Source organism: Endocarpon pusillum, assembly GCF_000464535.1.
Source record: "Endocarpon pusillum Z07020 unplaced genomic scaffold scaffold2075, whole genome shotgun sequence".
Taxonomy (NCBI): domain Eukaryota; kingdom Fungi; phylum Ascomycota; class Eurotiomycetes; order Verrucariales; family Verrucariaceae; genus Endocarpon; species Endocarpon pusillum.
In genome coordinates this window covers 2,689-14,764 of record NW_006916134.1, presented here as the reverse complement: position 1 = coordinate 14,764, position 12,076 = coordinate 2,689, and the positions used below count along the sequence as shown (strand labels likewise).

At 49.0% G+C, this 12,076-nt stretch overlaps 3 protein-coding genes across 3 annotated transcripts; 1 reads left to right on the top strand and 2 right to left on the bottom strand.

The window, feature by feature from the left end:
* Positions 1–2,404: 2,404 nt before the first annotated feature.
* Positions 2,405–2,969, top strand: EPUS_08361 (uncharacterized protein; the record flags this gene model as incomplete). Its single annotated transcript, XM_007803235.1, has 2 exons — positions 2,405–2,618; positions 2,671–2,969. The coding sequence occupies 2 exons, from the start codon at positions 2,405–2,407 to the stop codon at positions 2,967–2,969; spliced, it is 513 nt and encodes a 170-aa protein (XP_007801426.1).
* Positions 2,970–3,641: 672 nt separating this feature from the next.
* Positions 3,642–7,342, bottom strand: EPUS_08360 (uncharacterized protein; the record flags this gene model as incomplete). The annotated part of the gene is made up of 2 exons (XM_007803234.1): positions 3,642–5,296; positions 5,350–7,342. 2 exons carry the CDS (start codon positions 7,340–7,342, stop codon positions 3,642–3,644), a joined length of 3,648 nt encoding a protein of 1,215 aa, XP_007801425.1.
* Positions 7,343–9,619: 2,277 nt separating this feature from the next.
* EPUS_08359 (uncharacterized protein) lies at positions 9,620–11,840 on the bottom strand (the record flags this gene model as incomplete). The annotated part of the gene is made up of 3 exons (XM_007803233.1): positions 9,620–10,961; positions 11,009–11,216; positions 11,285–11,840. 3 exons carry the CDS (start codon positions 11,838–11,840, stop codon positions 9,620–9,622), a joined length of 2,106 nt encoding a protein of 701 aa, XP_007801424.1.
* Positions 11,841–12,076: the final 236 nt, after the last annotated feature.

Genomic DNA, 12,076 nt, shown 5'->3' with positions numbered 1-12,076 from the left:
TATGCTCGCAGACTTCGACAAACCCCAAAGCTGACCAAATAGCAGAGAGATATTACCCCAGGTACTGAGAAATCGAGAGTACAGGAACCAAAGAGTATGAAGGTGAAGGGAGATGCAGTCGGTGTTCAGAGAAGCTGGTGGGTTCCCAAAATGCCCCCAAAATGCCCCCAAAAAGCCTGGCGATGATTCTCAAACGTGGTTGGTCATCCTTAAGTGGTCACTTTGAATTATATTCGTTGGTTCTGGGATGGGATGAAAGATAAAATATTCATGGGATGGAGTGAGGTTGGAATTCCTGCGGGTGCAATTCCCTATCAACATCCTTGCATAACGGTTTCGTGGCAAAGCCTACCACGCTTCCCAAAATGTCTCACATTTGTCAGCGCAGATCGGGACCAATCGCTCGTCAGCCCTACTACAGCCGCCAATGAACACAGGCTACTCATTGCTCCCATCATGACACTGCACGGGCCAAAGTGTTCCAACGACAATCGCTATCACTTCTCCGAATCCAATCTACCGTTTTGCATACCACATCCGACCCATGCCTTAGGAAAGCCAGAACGCTTTCAGCTTCTCTACTTTATTACACCTTGTACTTCCCTACATTACAACTCGAGTCTCGGACGATTGAATTCCTGTTCTACAACAATGTTCGCCTTGGGGGAACAACTCACTTAAGATGAGAGGCCAGGCAGCCATGTGCGGCCTCCTGCAGGATCGCGTGATCGGAGTAGAGCGCAGATCCCTCATACCAGAGTCATAACTACATATTTTGTTCAGCACACAGAGTCAAATTTCATACGTTCATCCCTGACAGGTCGGCAATGTGTCCTGGGATGTTTTTGCCGTAAGCCATACTTTGGAATCCCAGCATATTTCTGGATTTCACTCTCATAATGAAGTCTTGGCAGGATTTCCGCCATGCAATTGCCAAGCCACCCTCGTTTGCCCTCCACCATCGAGTTCCAGATTGGAAGCATGCAAAGTTATTCCATTGTCACCTAGTTATCCTGTAGTAAAGTGCGTAGTATGCAGTATCCCTGAGAGAGAGCAAGAATTCGCCGTGAGACCTTTCAGTGTTGGTGTTGTCCGCTCAATAGATCCATGCCATCTGCCAGATTTGAATAAAATAAAATTCCGCAAACTTCCAATAAACGCCCCCAAATACAAATCCGTACGAAAACCGTCAATTGTCGAGGTGCTTACAACCAGTGTTCAGTCTTCATTGCTTACATCTATATGATCGAAGTCTGTTCTTTGCAACGAATGATCGTGCTGTTGACCCAAGGAACGCGGCCATTTCGGTGGTGAATGAATCCCTTGCAAGATCAACCGTTACGACCTTCACCTTCACACAAGGACACCGCATACTTATACATAGTATGTGTGACGAATATGCATCGAATGGGGAACCGGTGCGTCAGAGGTCCATGGAGTGGGAACCTGAATAAATGTTACTCTCCGTCCGTCAAACTCCTTCCCAAAAGACATTCACATACCATTTCCTTCCACGTCGACGTGGTATTAGTCCCATGTTCCTTTCCCGAGTGGCCATTCTTCACCTCCAACTTCTCGAGTAGCGATGTATTATATCTCTATATCATAGACAGTTCAAATTCTGTTTCAGCATATGCGCCGCAACCGCAACCGGCAGTGGGCACATCGACCCCGATGTGATGACCCGGTGCCGACCGATAAATTCATCACCTTGATACACTGAACCCTGGCTGGAAGCTACAGGGACACTCTTCGTGTACGGATCGATGCCTCCACGGCGTACAACCACCTCCTTCCGATAGAAACGAAAACCTGCTTAGCGGGATGGAAAATCGAGAACCATGAGAGGGAGGGGGAACTTGACTACCATTGAGACAAATAAATTGGTCTGACGGGCACCTTGATTTTGCAGATATTGCTCCTTGAGAAGATGGGTGCTCTCCCGCCCTAGAACCGTGCTCGCATTTAGGATGGTAGGCTACGAAGGATAAACAGATGCATATTAAAATATAGAGCCTTAAGGCCCTATGCTGCAAACTTCGGAAGAGACTCTAATTGTCAACCGGCTCAGGAGTCCCAAAGCGGAGAGATCTGGATGGGCAAGGGTAGCGCTGGCACTGGAGAGGATGATAAAGCCTAACAAGGGAAAACGTCAGCATTTAACAGATTCCAGAGTGCCCCATGACCCTCTGAATATTGAAAACAGGGAGAGCGACGGTCAGAGACAAGAAAGAGAACATCGCGAGGTTAACATGGGGATCACCTGAGCATATACTGTCTTTTCTCATATGCATCGGTCATACTAAAAGCCTGCCACTTGGACTTTCGTCACATGTATTGATGTGTCCAGCACCAGTTGACACTTCTAAGCCTTCAAAGGAAGATGACAACTTGATCGTTCAAGATGCTTTCCCGATTTCTGCAATCAAGCTGGAAGAATCAACACTTCGCCCTGCTTCCGAATAATGATGATGTGGAAGAGTTCAACGGCAAAGATGAAGTGGAATCCTTGAACCCGGCGCCAAATTCACTCCTCCGCCGCATAGATCAGAGGACATGGCAGCTTGTCAGGACTCGATATCTGCCTCACATTCTAGGCGCTCAGCCTTACTCTGAGCGTATACCTTCTGATCAGCGTACTTCGGACCAGAGCCGAATTGCGGCCGACAGGACCCGAATTCGGTGACTGTGGCGAGCAGGGTTCTTTGGAGAGGCCCAGGCGGCAGGTTGCGTATTTGATCCTGTCGCTTCTATCTAGGAAGCCCAAATGCTATGACGCGGAGCTCGCTGCTGAGTTCGTGGGGAAGATCAACCACAAGTTCTACAGGAACGAGACGCAGACCGCGGAGAATGAGGTGCCTTTGGAGGAAAGGCATGCGGGCGACAGGCCGTACATTCTGCGTGATGAAAGTACCACCATATGCATTGCTATTACGTTGGGAGAAGCTGCACCGAGCGTATCTGAATAAGAGGCCTGCGGACAGCCAGGTTGCCGGACTAGCTCACACGAAGCACTGCTCGATGTTGCAGTTAGCCTGATTTCGAAGGGGTGGTATACTCTATGCTAGAACAACATGGACCAGCTGCGGTTATCATTGAATCATGTAGTGCAGGACAATTTTGGGCTGCGCAAAACAGAAAGAGTATATCTTACTCCGATCGCTGTCACTTCTTCTTCCTATCATGGACCACGATTTTGTCAGAGCGGATGGAATCGTGATCATTTTGCCGGAAATCTAGCGCGGGCGACCTCTTGGGCGCCAATAGCCCATGCAATAGTACCAAGCTATGGGCTTCCATTTCAAAACAACCTGCTGTCGATTAATTGGTGATATCTCCACCAGTTGTGCAAGCTCATCTTTGATTTCTTTGCGAGGTGTCGTAGTATTCCTTAAATCTTGAGCCCCTCGCCAACAAATTGCGCGGACTGTCGAACTCCACGAGCCTTCCCTCCTCAAACAGCCCAATCTTGTCTGCATCCAGAATTGTGCTCAGCCGATGCGCGACACTTATGATTGTGCATCCGCTGAAATGTTCTCGAATGATGTGCTGAATTGACTCATCTGTCTCAGTATCCAGATTGCTGGTTGCCTCGTCTAGAATCACGATTTTGCTCTTTCTAAGTAGAGCTCTTGCTAGGCTTAGAATCTGCAGCTGCCCTTGCGAAAGGGGGTTTGCGTTGATATCACAATCGAGCCTCCACGACTCTCTATCACTCTCCAAAGATCTATTCTCTTGAGTATCTCTATTAGCTTCTCGTCTTCCTGTAGTGAGTCGGGGTCGAGATTCAATCGAACAGAACCAGTCAGCAGAAACACTTCTTGTGGAACGGCAATAATCCGATCACGAATGAACGATCGTGGGACAGAGCTGATGTCAACTCCATCGATGATGATGGACCCAGTGTGGAGATCTAGCAAACGCAGTAGGGCAGATACAAGCGACGACTTGCCGCTCCCAGTTCTTCCACCTATTCCGATCTTCTGGCCGGGTTCAATCTTCATCGTGATCGCCTCCAAAGCAAAGGGGCCTTCCTTGTATGTCGCGCAAACAGATTCAATGTCCACTTGTCCACATTGAGGCCACGATTGTGGCGGAACATGGTTCTCATCAGGACGTGCTTCAGGCACAATGTCGGATTCGAAATTTTTTATTCGTACAACCGCCCCAAGAGAAGTTTCGAGTTGAGTCCATGCATTGATGAGGTACGATAGAATAGTGCTTGTACCAAGCACATTATTGAGTGATACTCCTAAGCGCCCGGCGCTCGTTGATGAGCGAAGGCTGACTGCATGAGCGACAACGATAACAGCCAAAGCCGCAACGATCAAATCAAGGACTAAGTTGAGCCATCGCTGTATACATAATAGTAGGTAGTACGGAGTCTGCGCCTCTTCGATCCTGGAAAAAATGATGGCTTTGGACTCTTCCAGCCAGCCAAAAGCTCTGATAGTCGTCAAGCCATCCAAGGTTTCCATGAAGTGTGAGTAGACGGGACTCTTGGCTTCCAATTCCAGAATTCTTAGTTGGCGTGATGTGCGGAGATAGAAAGATTGGACAAAGTAGACAGCAATGAGTAAGCAGGGAAGTGTTGCCGCAACATAAGAAGAGCCCAGTGAGATCAAAGCCAACTGACCACACAGCATGAAAAACATGCCAACCGTCATCATGACTGCCTGAGGTAGAGCCTGCTCTACAAGGGTAAGATCCTGGCTGAATCTGTTGATTATTTCCCCTAGATCGGTTGATGCGAAGAAAGCTTGCCTGGCCTCAATCGTGGTCCTTAGCAACACCCAGTGAAGGCTTCTAGCTGTCGATGCAGCGATCCAAACAAGAATTGACCATATAGCTACTCCTTGATTGAATAGCTGGAGAAAAGAGAACGAAAGGTAGATGGGCAGAAACATTGCAAGCCTCCCACTTCCAGCTGTGGTCCACCACATAAGCCACACCTGAGGAACCGAGACGGTGATGATATGTGCAGCTTGAAAGAGGACATATATGCTGCCCTTTCGCCAGCCTACGGAATTTGCATAGTAGCGGTAGGTAGAGGATTTACTGGTTGAGCCTGTCGACCCTGAGGTTATTGAGACCTTTTCCCTGCTCTTCTCAGAGGTATTGCGATTCTGGGAGGTGGCTCCAGAGAAATCACCCTCAACTTGTCGGCTGATGGACTGTGAGACCGGTCTCTCCATGACAGCATAGACATCTGCTACTTGAACGTTAGAGCCGCAATGCTTTATCGAGCCATCTTGTCCGAAGACTACCATTTGGTCTGCCATTCGGAAATGGTGGACTAGAGAGGTAAGTTAGAGATATTCTACGAATAACGCCGTGTGCTGAGCTTACCTGAGTGTGAAATGAGTATGATTGTACTGTTTAACCGACGAAGCAGTCCCCACGGCCCCAGCAGACGTTCCGTGACGATTTGCTCGGTTTCGCTGTCAAGCGCACTGAAAACATCGTCTAGTACCACGATTTCTGGACGTGCGAAGACACATCTCGCAAGGGCGACACGGTGCCGCTGACCTCCGCTTAACTTCGTGCCCTTGCTTCCAACCATGGTCTCATCACCTTCGGTTAAGTGTTTCATGTCCACATCTAAGGCACAAGCTTGCAGGACAGTTTGATACCAGTCGTCGTCAAAGAGACCACTGGTCCGTCTCCCACAAATATTTTGGCGAATGCTCAGGTTCAGAAGCCATGGTGTCTGGGCACAGTATCCAACCTTAGTGGTGTATACACAAATTGTGCCCGCTTCACAAGCTATTTCACCCAACAATGCTCTGGCCAGTGTTGTTTTTCCCGCACCAACCGGACCTGTTATGATAGTCAATGCTCCACGACGGAGGCTCAGTGTGATATTGGCAGGCCTGGTTCTAGTATCAGTGTTGGTCGCAAACTTTACACTATCGAGCTCGACTGCATTTTCCATCGTCTGTGACAGGATTCTTGAGTCCAGTCTACTTGGTGCGAGCATATATTCCTGTATACGTTCAAAGCAGCCGAGCGAAGCAGTCAGAACTGGGAAAGCAGTAAGAAAGCGGCCTGCCGGCACCGCAACCAGATTGATCAGTGCCATACTCGTAAATGCTCGGGTAACATCCAGACCCTCGCGTCCTTGGATGTGGGCCTGAACAACGTATGCCGTAAAAGTCACAGTGGCGCAAAAGGCGGTCGGGATATTGGCTATTGAGTTAAGCCACAAACTCACCCATCTGAACCCCGCCATGAGCCTGAGTTCCCGAGTTCTCTGCTCCACTAGGATTCTGGTGACAGCCCGAGTCAGACCAGTCATTCGAATTGTCTTCATGGATCCAATGGCGGATGTTGTGATTGCGATTCGCTTCTGCACAGCAGCAGCCCAAATCTTCTGCTTCGCTGGTACAATTGTAGCAACTTTAGAACTTAAGACCGTGGAACCTAGCACTATAGCCACAGGCAGCACACATATCCACCCAAGCTGAAGTCCAAGGAGGCTTACTCCGATCAACACCTCAAGTAATTGTGCCCAGACCTCGTGTACACGCTCGATGCTCACACAGATCCTGTCAGTATCCGTACCCATCAAACTGACAGCCTTCGACTCGTTGTAGGCCCCATCAGGAAGATGCAATGCCCGATCGAAGATGAAAGCAATCATGGCGCCGCGGAATGAGGTTATGCAGCGGAACAGTTGGTGCTTGTACCAGCCATTAAGAACTGCGATGCCAAGATAGATTGCCCCAGCAGCACCGATCAAACCATAGCCTATGTTGTGATTTTTTATGCTGTCAGGATCCCTGAGCAGATTCAACAATCGAGATATAAGGAACGGTTGGGCAAAATTAAGCCCGATGAGACAAATCCGTGGGAAGGCCATCGCGGCTAATGGCTTACGGAATGCTTTTATTGATGCCCAGACCAAAGCTCGACGGCTGGCATTTGGAATAGAATGCCTGATCCATGCTTCTTGGAGTGTTTTGGCCCATGCTCGTGGCTCCAGTGCAGTATCGATCTTTTGCAAGTCCTCTGGACTTAAAGAGACTCTTGAACCTTGCAGCAATGTCGCATTAAGCCACCAAAAAAAGCTTCTGTTGAAAATCCCGATGGTTGACTCCACAGGTAGATTGGCATAGGCGTCGACCGAAGACTTCCTCTTCTCCCAGGCCTCCAGAACGAGCAAAACAACCTTCATTCCTATATTGGCTGCAAAGAATCTCGATACCAGAGAGCTTCCTTCTGAAAGGACCAAGCTCCGTAGTTGGACAGCATCGAAGAGTACTGAGAAAAAAAGGTACACATTCAGCAACACCGAAGGTCTGACAGATCGCTTGTGCTCGACATGTGAGAGCACAAACATTGTGATTGCTGCTACAAAGCCCAAAATTGCAGATGGGACAGACGTTCTCGTGGTGTCTTTGTCGCGCAATGAGTACAAAACGACGAGGATAAGCCATACTATGGCAAGGATAACTGCGACCCAACTGTGATATCTGAGAAACGCATCTACCAAACGGAAAAGTATCATCTTACTGCCTTACAGAAGCCCAATGTGTTTCTTGAGACTTTGATCTGCGATCGCCACAGCTTCACCAGCCTGGCAGGTGTGGCGATGAGAAAGATGCATGCAGGCAAGAGGAACAAGATGGACTGCTCGAACAACAATGTGAAATCAAATCCACGACGGCACTGGTCGACAGCAGGGCCAAAGCGGTCATCGAGATCGTTGCTGCAGTTGAGCTGCGACAAGGCAAGCAAGCGATTGTCCATCTTGTGCGCTGAGTTTGAGCACCAAGATTATGGTCTGGAGAAGAGCTTTGGAACCTGTGTACAACTAACACAGGCTGACAAGTCATTCTGCCAACAGAGTGAGAAACATAGCCACCTTTCTGGCGTAAAATTGGCCTATTTTCCAATTGGTTACTACAGCCGCAAGCGCACCTCAACCAGGTGCCATCGAATGAGAAGTATATCTCAGAACTAGCGGTTATGTTGGCGAATTAGAAAATAGGCCAATTTTACGCCAGAAAAGGTGGATATCGGTCACTGCATGCTTGGGGGGAACTACTACGGCGAACTATTACAGGCTTAACGTCAATTCAAGATCAGTTTGAGATACCCCTTTAGAGACATTCTCTTAGGGGTATTCCTCTTACGAACACTCTCTTAATGACACTCTTTAAGGACACACTCTTAGAGGCACCCACTTAGGGACACTCCCCCCCCCACGTCTTTTATATATCAGAAGCGCGCAGCCTATCACTGGCTGTTGTTCTCTCCAATACATTCCTATATTATCGTCAAGCTTGATCACTCGTCCGTTCGTATGGCGGCTTGAGACGCGATAATAATCAATCGCCGCAACCGCAGCTTTAAATAACTGTAGCCTGCCTTGCACTCCTGGTAGCGCTGGCCCAAGTTTTGCAACAGTATTTCCTCACCGGCCAGCTAATTCGGCTGTGCGATGGTGTTGTTTTGGGCCACTTCCGCGTTAAGGCCGTCGCATTTGGCAGCTTTCGCAGTTTCGCTTCCGCGTTGTCTATTCCATTCCACAGATCAGTTTGAGTGCAGACTTATGGCCAGATCAATCTCCGCATATCAAATTGTACGCGACGGAACGACACGATGGACTTTCTAACTGACGAAGGGATGACGAGGCGGAGCCATTGTCTGTATTGGTTCCCCTGCTGAGGGCCGTGAAGGTCGGCCAGTCTGTTCTGGTAGGTGTGGACACAGATCAACTACGAGATATTTTGCTTAAGGATGTCCAAATACACCTAGTCTAACAGAACACTCATCAACACCGTTCATACCAATATGACATTATTGTTAAGCTGCAAGGCACACCAGAACCGCCGCATACCCCTCACCAACTGGCAGTATTTATATCTAGCCACGTCGAAGCCTATACAATGGCGGTTCCTTCGACCGTCGGTCCCCCAACCTGAAGCCCTCAGACCACGTCTTCATTTTTCAAATTCAGGCCCACGTGTCGGTGCATAAACCTGGCCCTCCTCCAAACCGACACGCGGTGAACCGGACCGACAAGAAGGATGTACATCTAAGGCCTGCATATCGAGGCACAATAGAGAAAGACGCGGTGAGAATCCTGAGAATGTTCTCATCGTTCCCAGGAGAGTCCTCGTAACTTGAGGTTTGAGGCATCGACGTGAAGAATCTTTGATTTTTGTACTGTAACACCTCCCATTTACTTTCTAAGCATCTGCTGTATCTTATCGAATGTAGAGTAATGAGTCTATATGACGCCCAGAGCCTATCTATTTACATTTTCGAGATTGCCTTCAGTCAAGCCAAATATACCATAGCCGGCAGTGTGAAGATGAAGGATTCATCATGCCTATCCCAAGCATAAAGTCCGACACGTCGAAAAGCAGGGCGAAGAAGGACGAATCGTTGAATGAGGTGGAAGGGGTGACGGGTAGCATGTCTATCTAAAAATTGTTTGGTCACTGGAATTCAGGCTTATCAAAATCGAAATAATTCATTTATGGAACACGGTGTCAGCGGCGTCAAGGCGTGCAGCATATCGTATATGTCCCGGTACAATCCGCGAGAAAGGAGTGTTGTTGAGAGCCAGGACACTGTCATAGTAGCCCATGGTATCCATATTGCTTAATCAGCTGAGCTGAAAGTCCACTCTGTTCTTCTCCTTCTGGTTCTGATTGGGGGTCTTGCTCCCGCTCTCGCCATCCCGGTCTCCGGAAATGTTGCCGTTATTGTCTCGCTCAGGATCCTGCTCAGCACCTTCACCCCAAGACATATCATTTCTGCCGCTCAATTCCTCGTCTCTGCGTACTTCCGCCTCGTCCTGCGAATGAAGCTCACCGTCTTCTTTATACTCTGTATCCATTTTGTGCATGAGCTCTTCCCCAGGTAGAAGAATGCTCCTGTCAATAGCTAAAGGCAGACCGCGATGTCTCCCTCTTATCATCGCCGCCAGCAGGATAAGCTTGGATGTTGTCTGAAACGCGCCGCTGAGTGAGTAAGTGTCATACGGTACACCAGTACTGAGGCCAACGGTCCCGTAAGCCGAGGCGACTTCGAAAAGCACGTTGAAGTTGCTAAAGCCCGGTTGCTCTGCGACAATTTTGCCCCGTTCGAAGATACAAATGAGGAACCAGGCGAGGAGCTGAAACCAGAGATCATAAGCCAATTGTTTTTGCAAATGCATCGCCAGGCCCCTACCAGTTTGGCCCTTATCCAGGCCAATGGAACGTTCTCCGTATGTGTTCGTCTGTCTGAGCGCCATCACGATGGGGAAATTTGAAATGTACATGATGATCAGGTATGCTATCAGCAATGCAGGCGCAAGGTAGCTCATATTGATGATAGATGCACCACTTGTTCGGAGGCCTGTTGCCTGGAAGAGACCGTCAAAGACTCGGACCTTTGTTGGGATCGCCATTACGGCAGGGAGTCCGAGATTGAGGGTTTCGAAAAGGATCCACCCTGTACAGTCGATCATCAGCTGAATGGCGAAGAGGTACCAAGTTTCCTTTCCTGGAAAGAGGTAGAGGAAGCATCGCCTAGGATGGTCGAGAAGAAACGTGAGGGTTTGTCGGAAGTTTGAGCCAGATGGGGATATTTTGGACATTATCCAGATGACCAGACGAAGCAAAATTGGAAACTGCGTGTTGCCCGCCAGGCTAAGGACCCCACAGACGGTCAAGATGAAATAGTAGCTTTGGAATGGAATGAAATTTGCGTTGACCAGATTAAGACCCCCGTTGGCAAAGGAGGTTGAGCAGGCAAAGAACCCAAACCAGCCAGGGTTGAGGCTGCCAAGTTGCGTTGAGTGGAGGACGTTTACGACACTGGAACGATAGGAATACGGGACCAAGAAGGCTGTGCCCAGCGCCAACCAAAAGAGATTGTAAGCTGCTAGAATCCAAAGCAGGGCCCCTAAGGCTCGATACTCAACGCCACCTAGTTCTGCTCGCTCATACTCATTCAATGCCCTACAGTGTCGGGTCAGCAACGGCAAGTCTCGTGAATAAGAGCTAACCTAAAGCGACCTTTCTCGTCCAAATTGACATCAAATGCTAGGTAAGATTGATCTCTCACTCCCCAAGAAGCAAGCTTCTTAAATGGGTGGTGAAAGGCATTCCGTACACTTGCAATTTCCCAGGGAGCTGGCATCCACCCATAGCCATTCTGGTGATGGTATCGCTGGTCGTAGCCACTTGATCGATTGCGAGACTCGGCGGGGTTAGCTATTCTTGAGGTTAGAGGAGTTGAAAGGCTGCCTCCAGCTCTTTGGCGGTGAGTATATTGCACCTACTAGTTAGCCGCTTCCTCAGTGAACCTCTCCTTTCATGACTAGAAATCTGTCCGTTCGGGGTAAGCTCTGTTGACGGGCTGCGCTTCGATCTGCTCGACTGATATCTCTCCTGACGTTCGATGTCGCGGAGAACTTTGCGACCTGATTTCGAATGCTCCACAACATGGGCCAGTTTTCGGCGAAAGAAATGCCGACGGATGACAACCACGAAGGTAGACACAAAGACCACGTTGCGGATCAACAGCAAGACACAGAGCATCGCTTGCTGGAAGGATGTCAATGAGCCAAAGTTCACGGTATTCAGACCAGTCGTTGTCATTGCCGAACAGCATAGAAACAAAGCATCTATGTATCGAAGCTTTGTGCCATTGACTTTAGTCGAGCCATTTGCCAGGCCTTCACCGTAGACTATGATAGAAAAGATCAAGATCACGACGATGAAGTAGAACATATGAAGACGGTAGAAATTGAAGCGGAACACATCATCACGAAGGTAGGCGAGGAAATGCTGTTTGGCCTTCTGGGGATGCTGGACCTCCTCCCAAGGATCGCGCATCTTGAGAGGACGTCGTTTGGCCAGTAGTAGATGGCACTGGTAACTGGCTGGGGAGGTAGCCGACGAAACCAATGGGCTATGCCTGAGTGTTAAGTCTTAACATTGTGGTGATTGGAGTGGCCCTATTCTCTATACCGCATTGCACTCCGTTGGCTTCATATCTCGAAGCTGGAGATCTGGCCGATGCTTACCGTACCGACATCACTATAGAAAGGGGGTCACACAAAACTACGGAG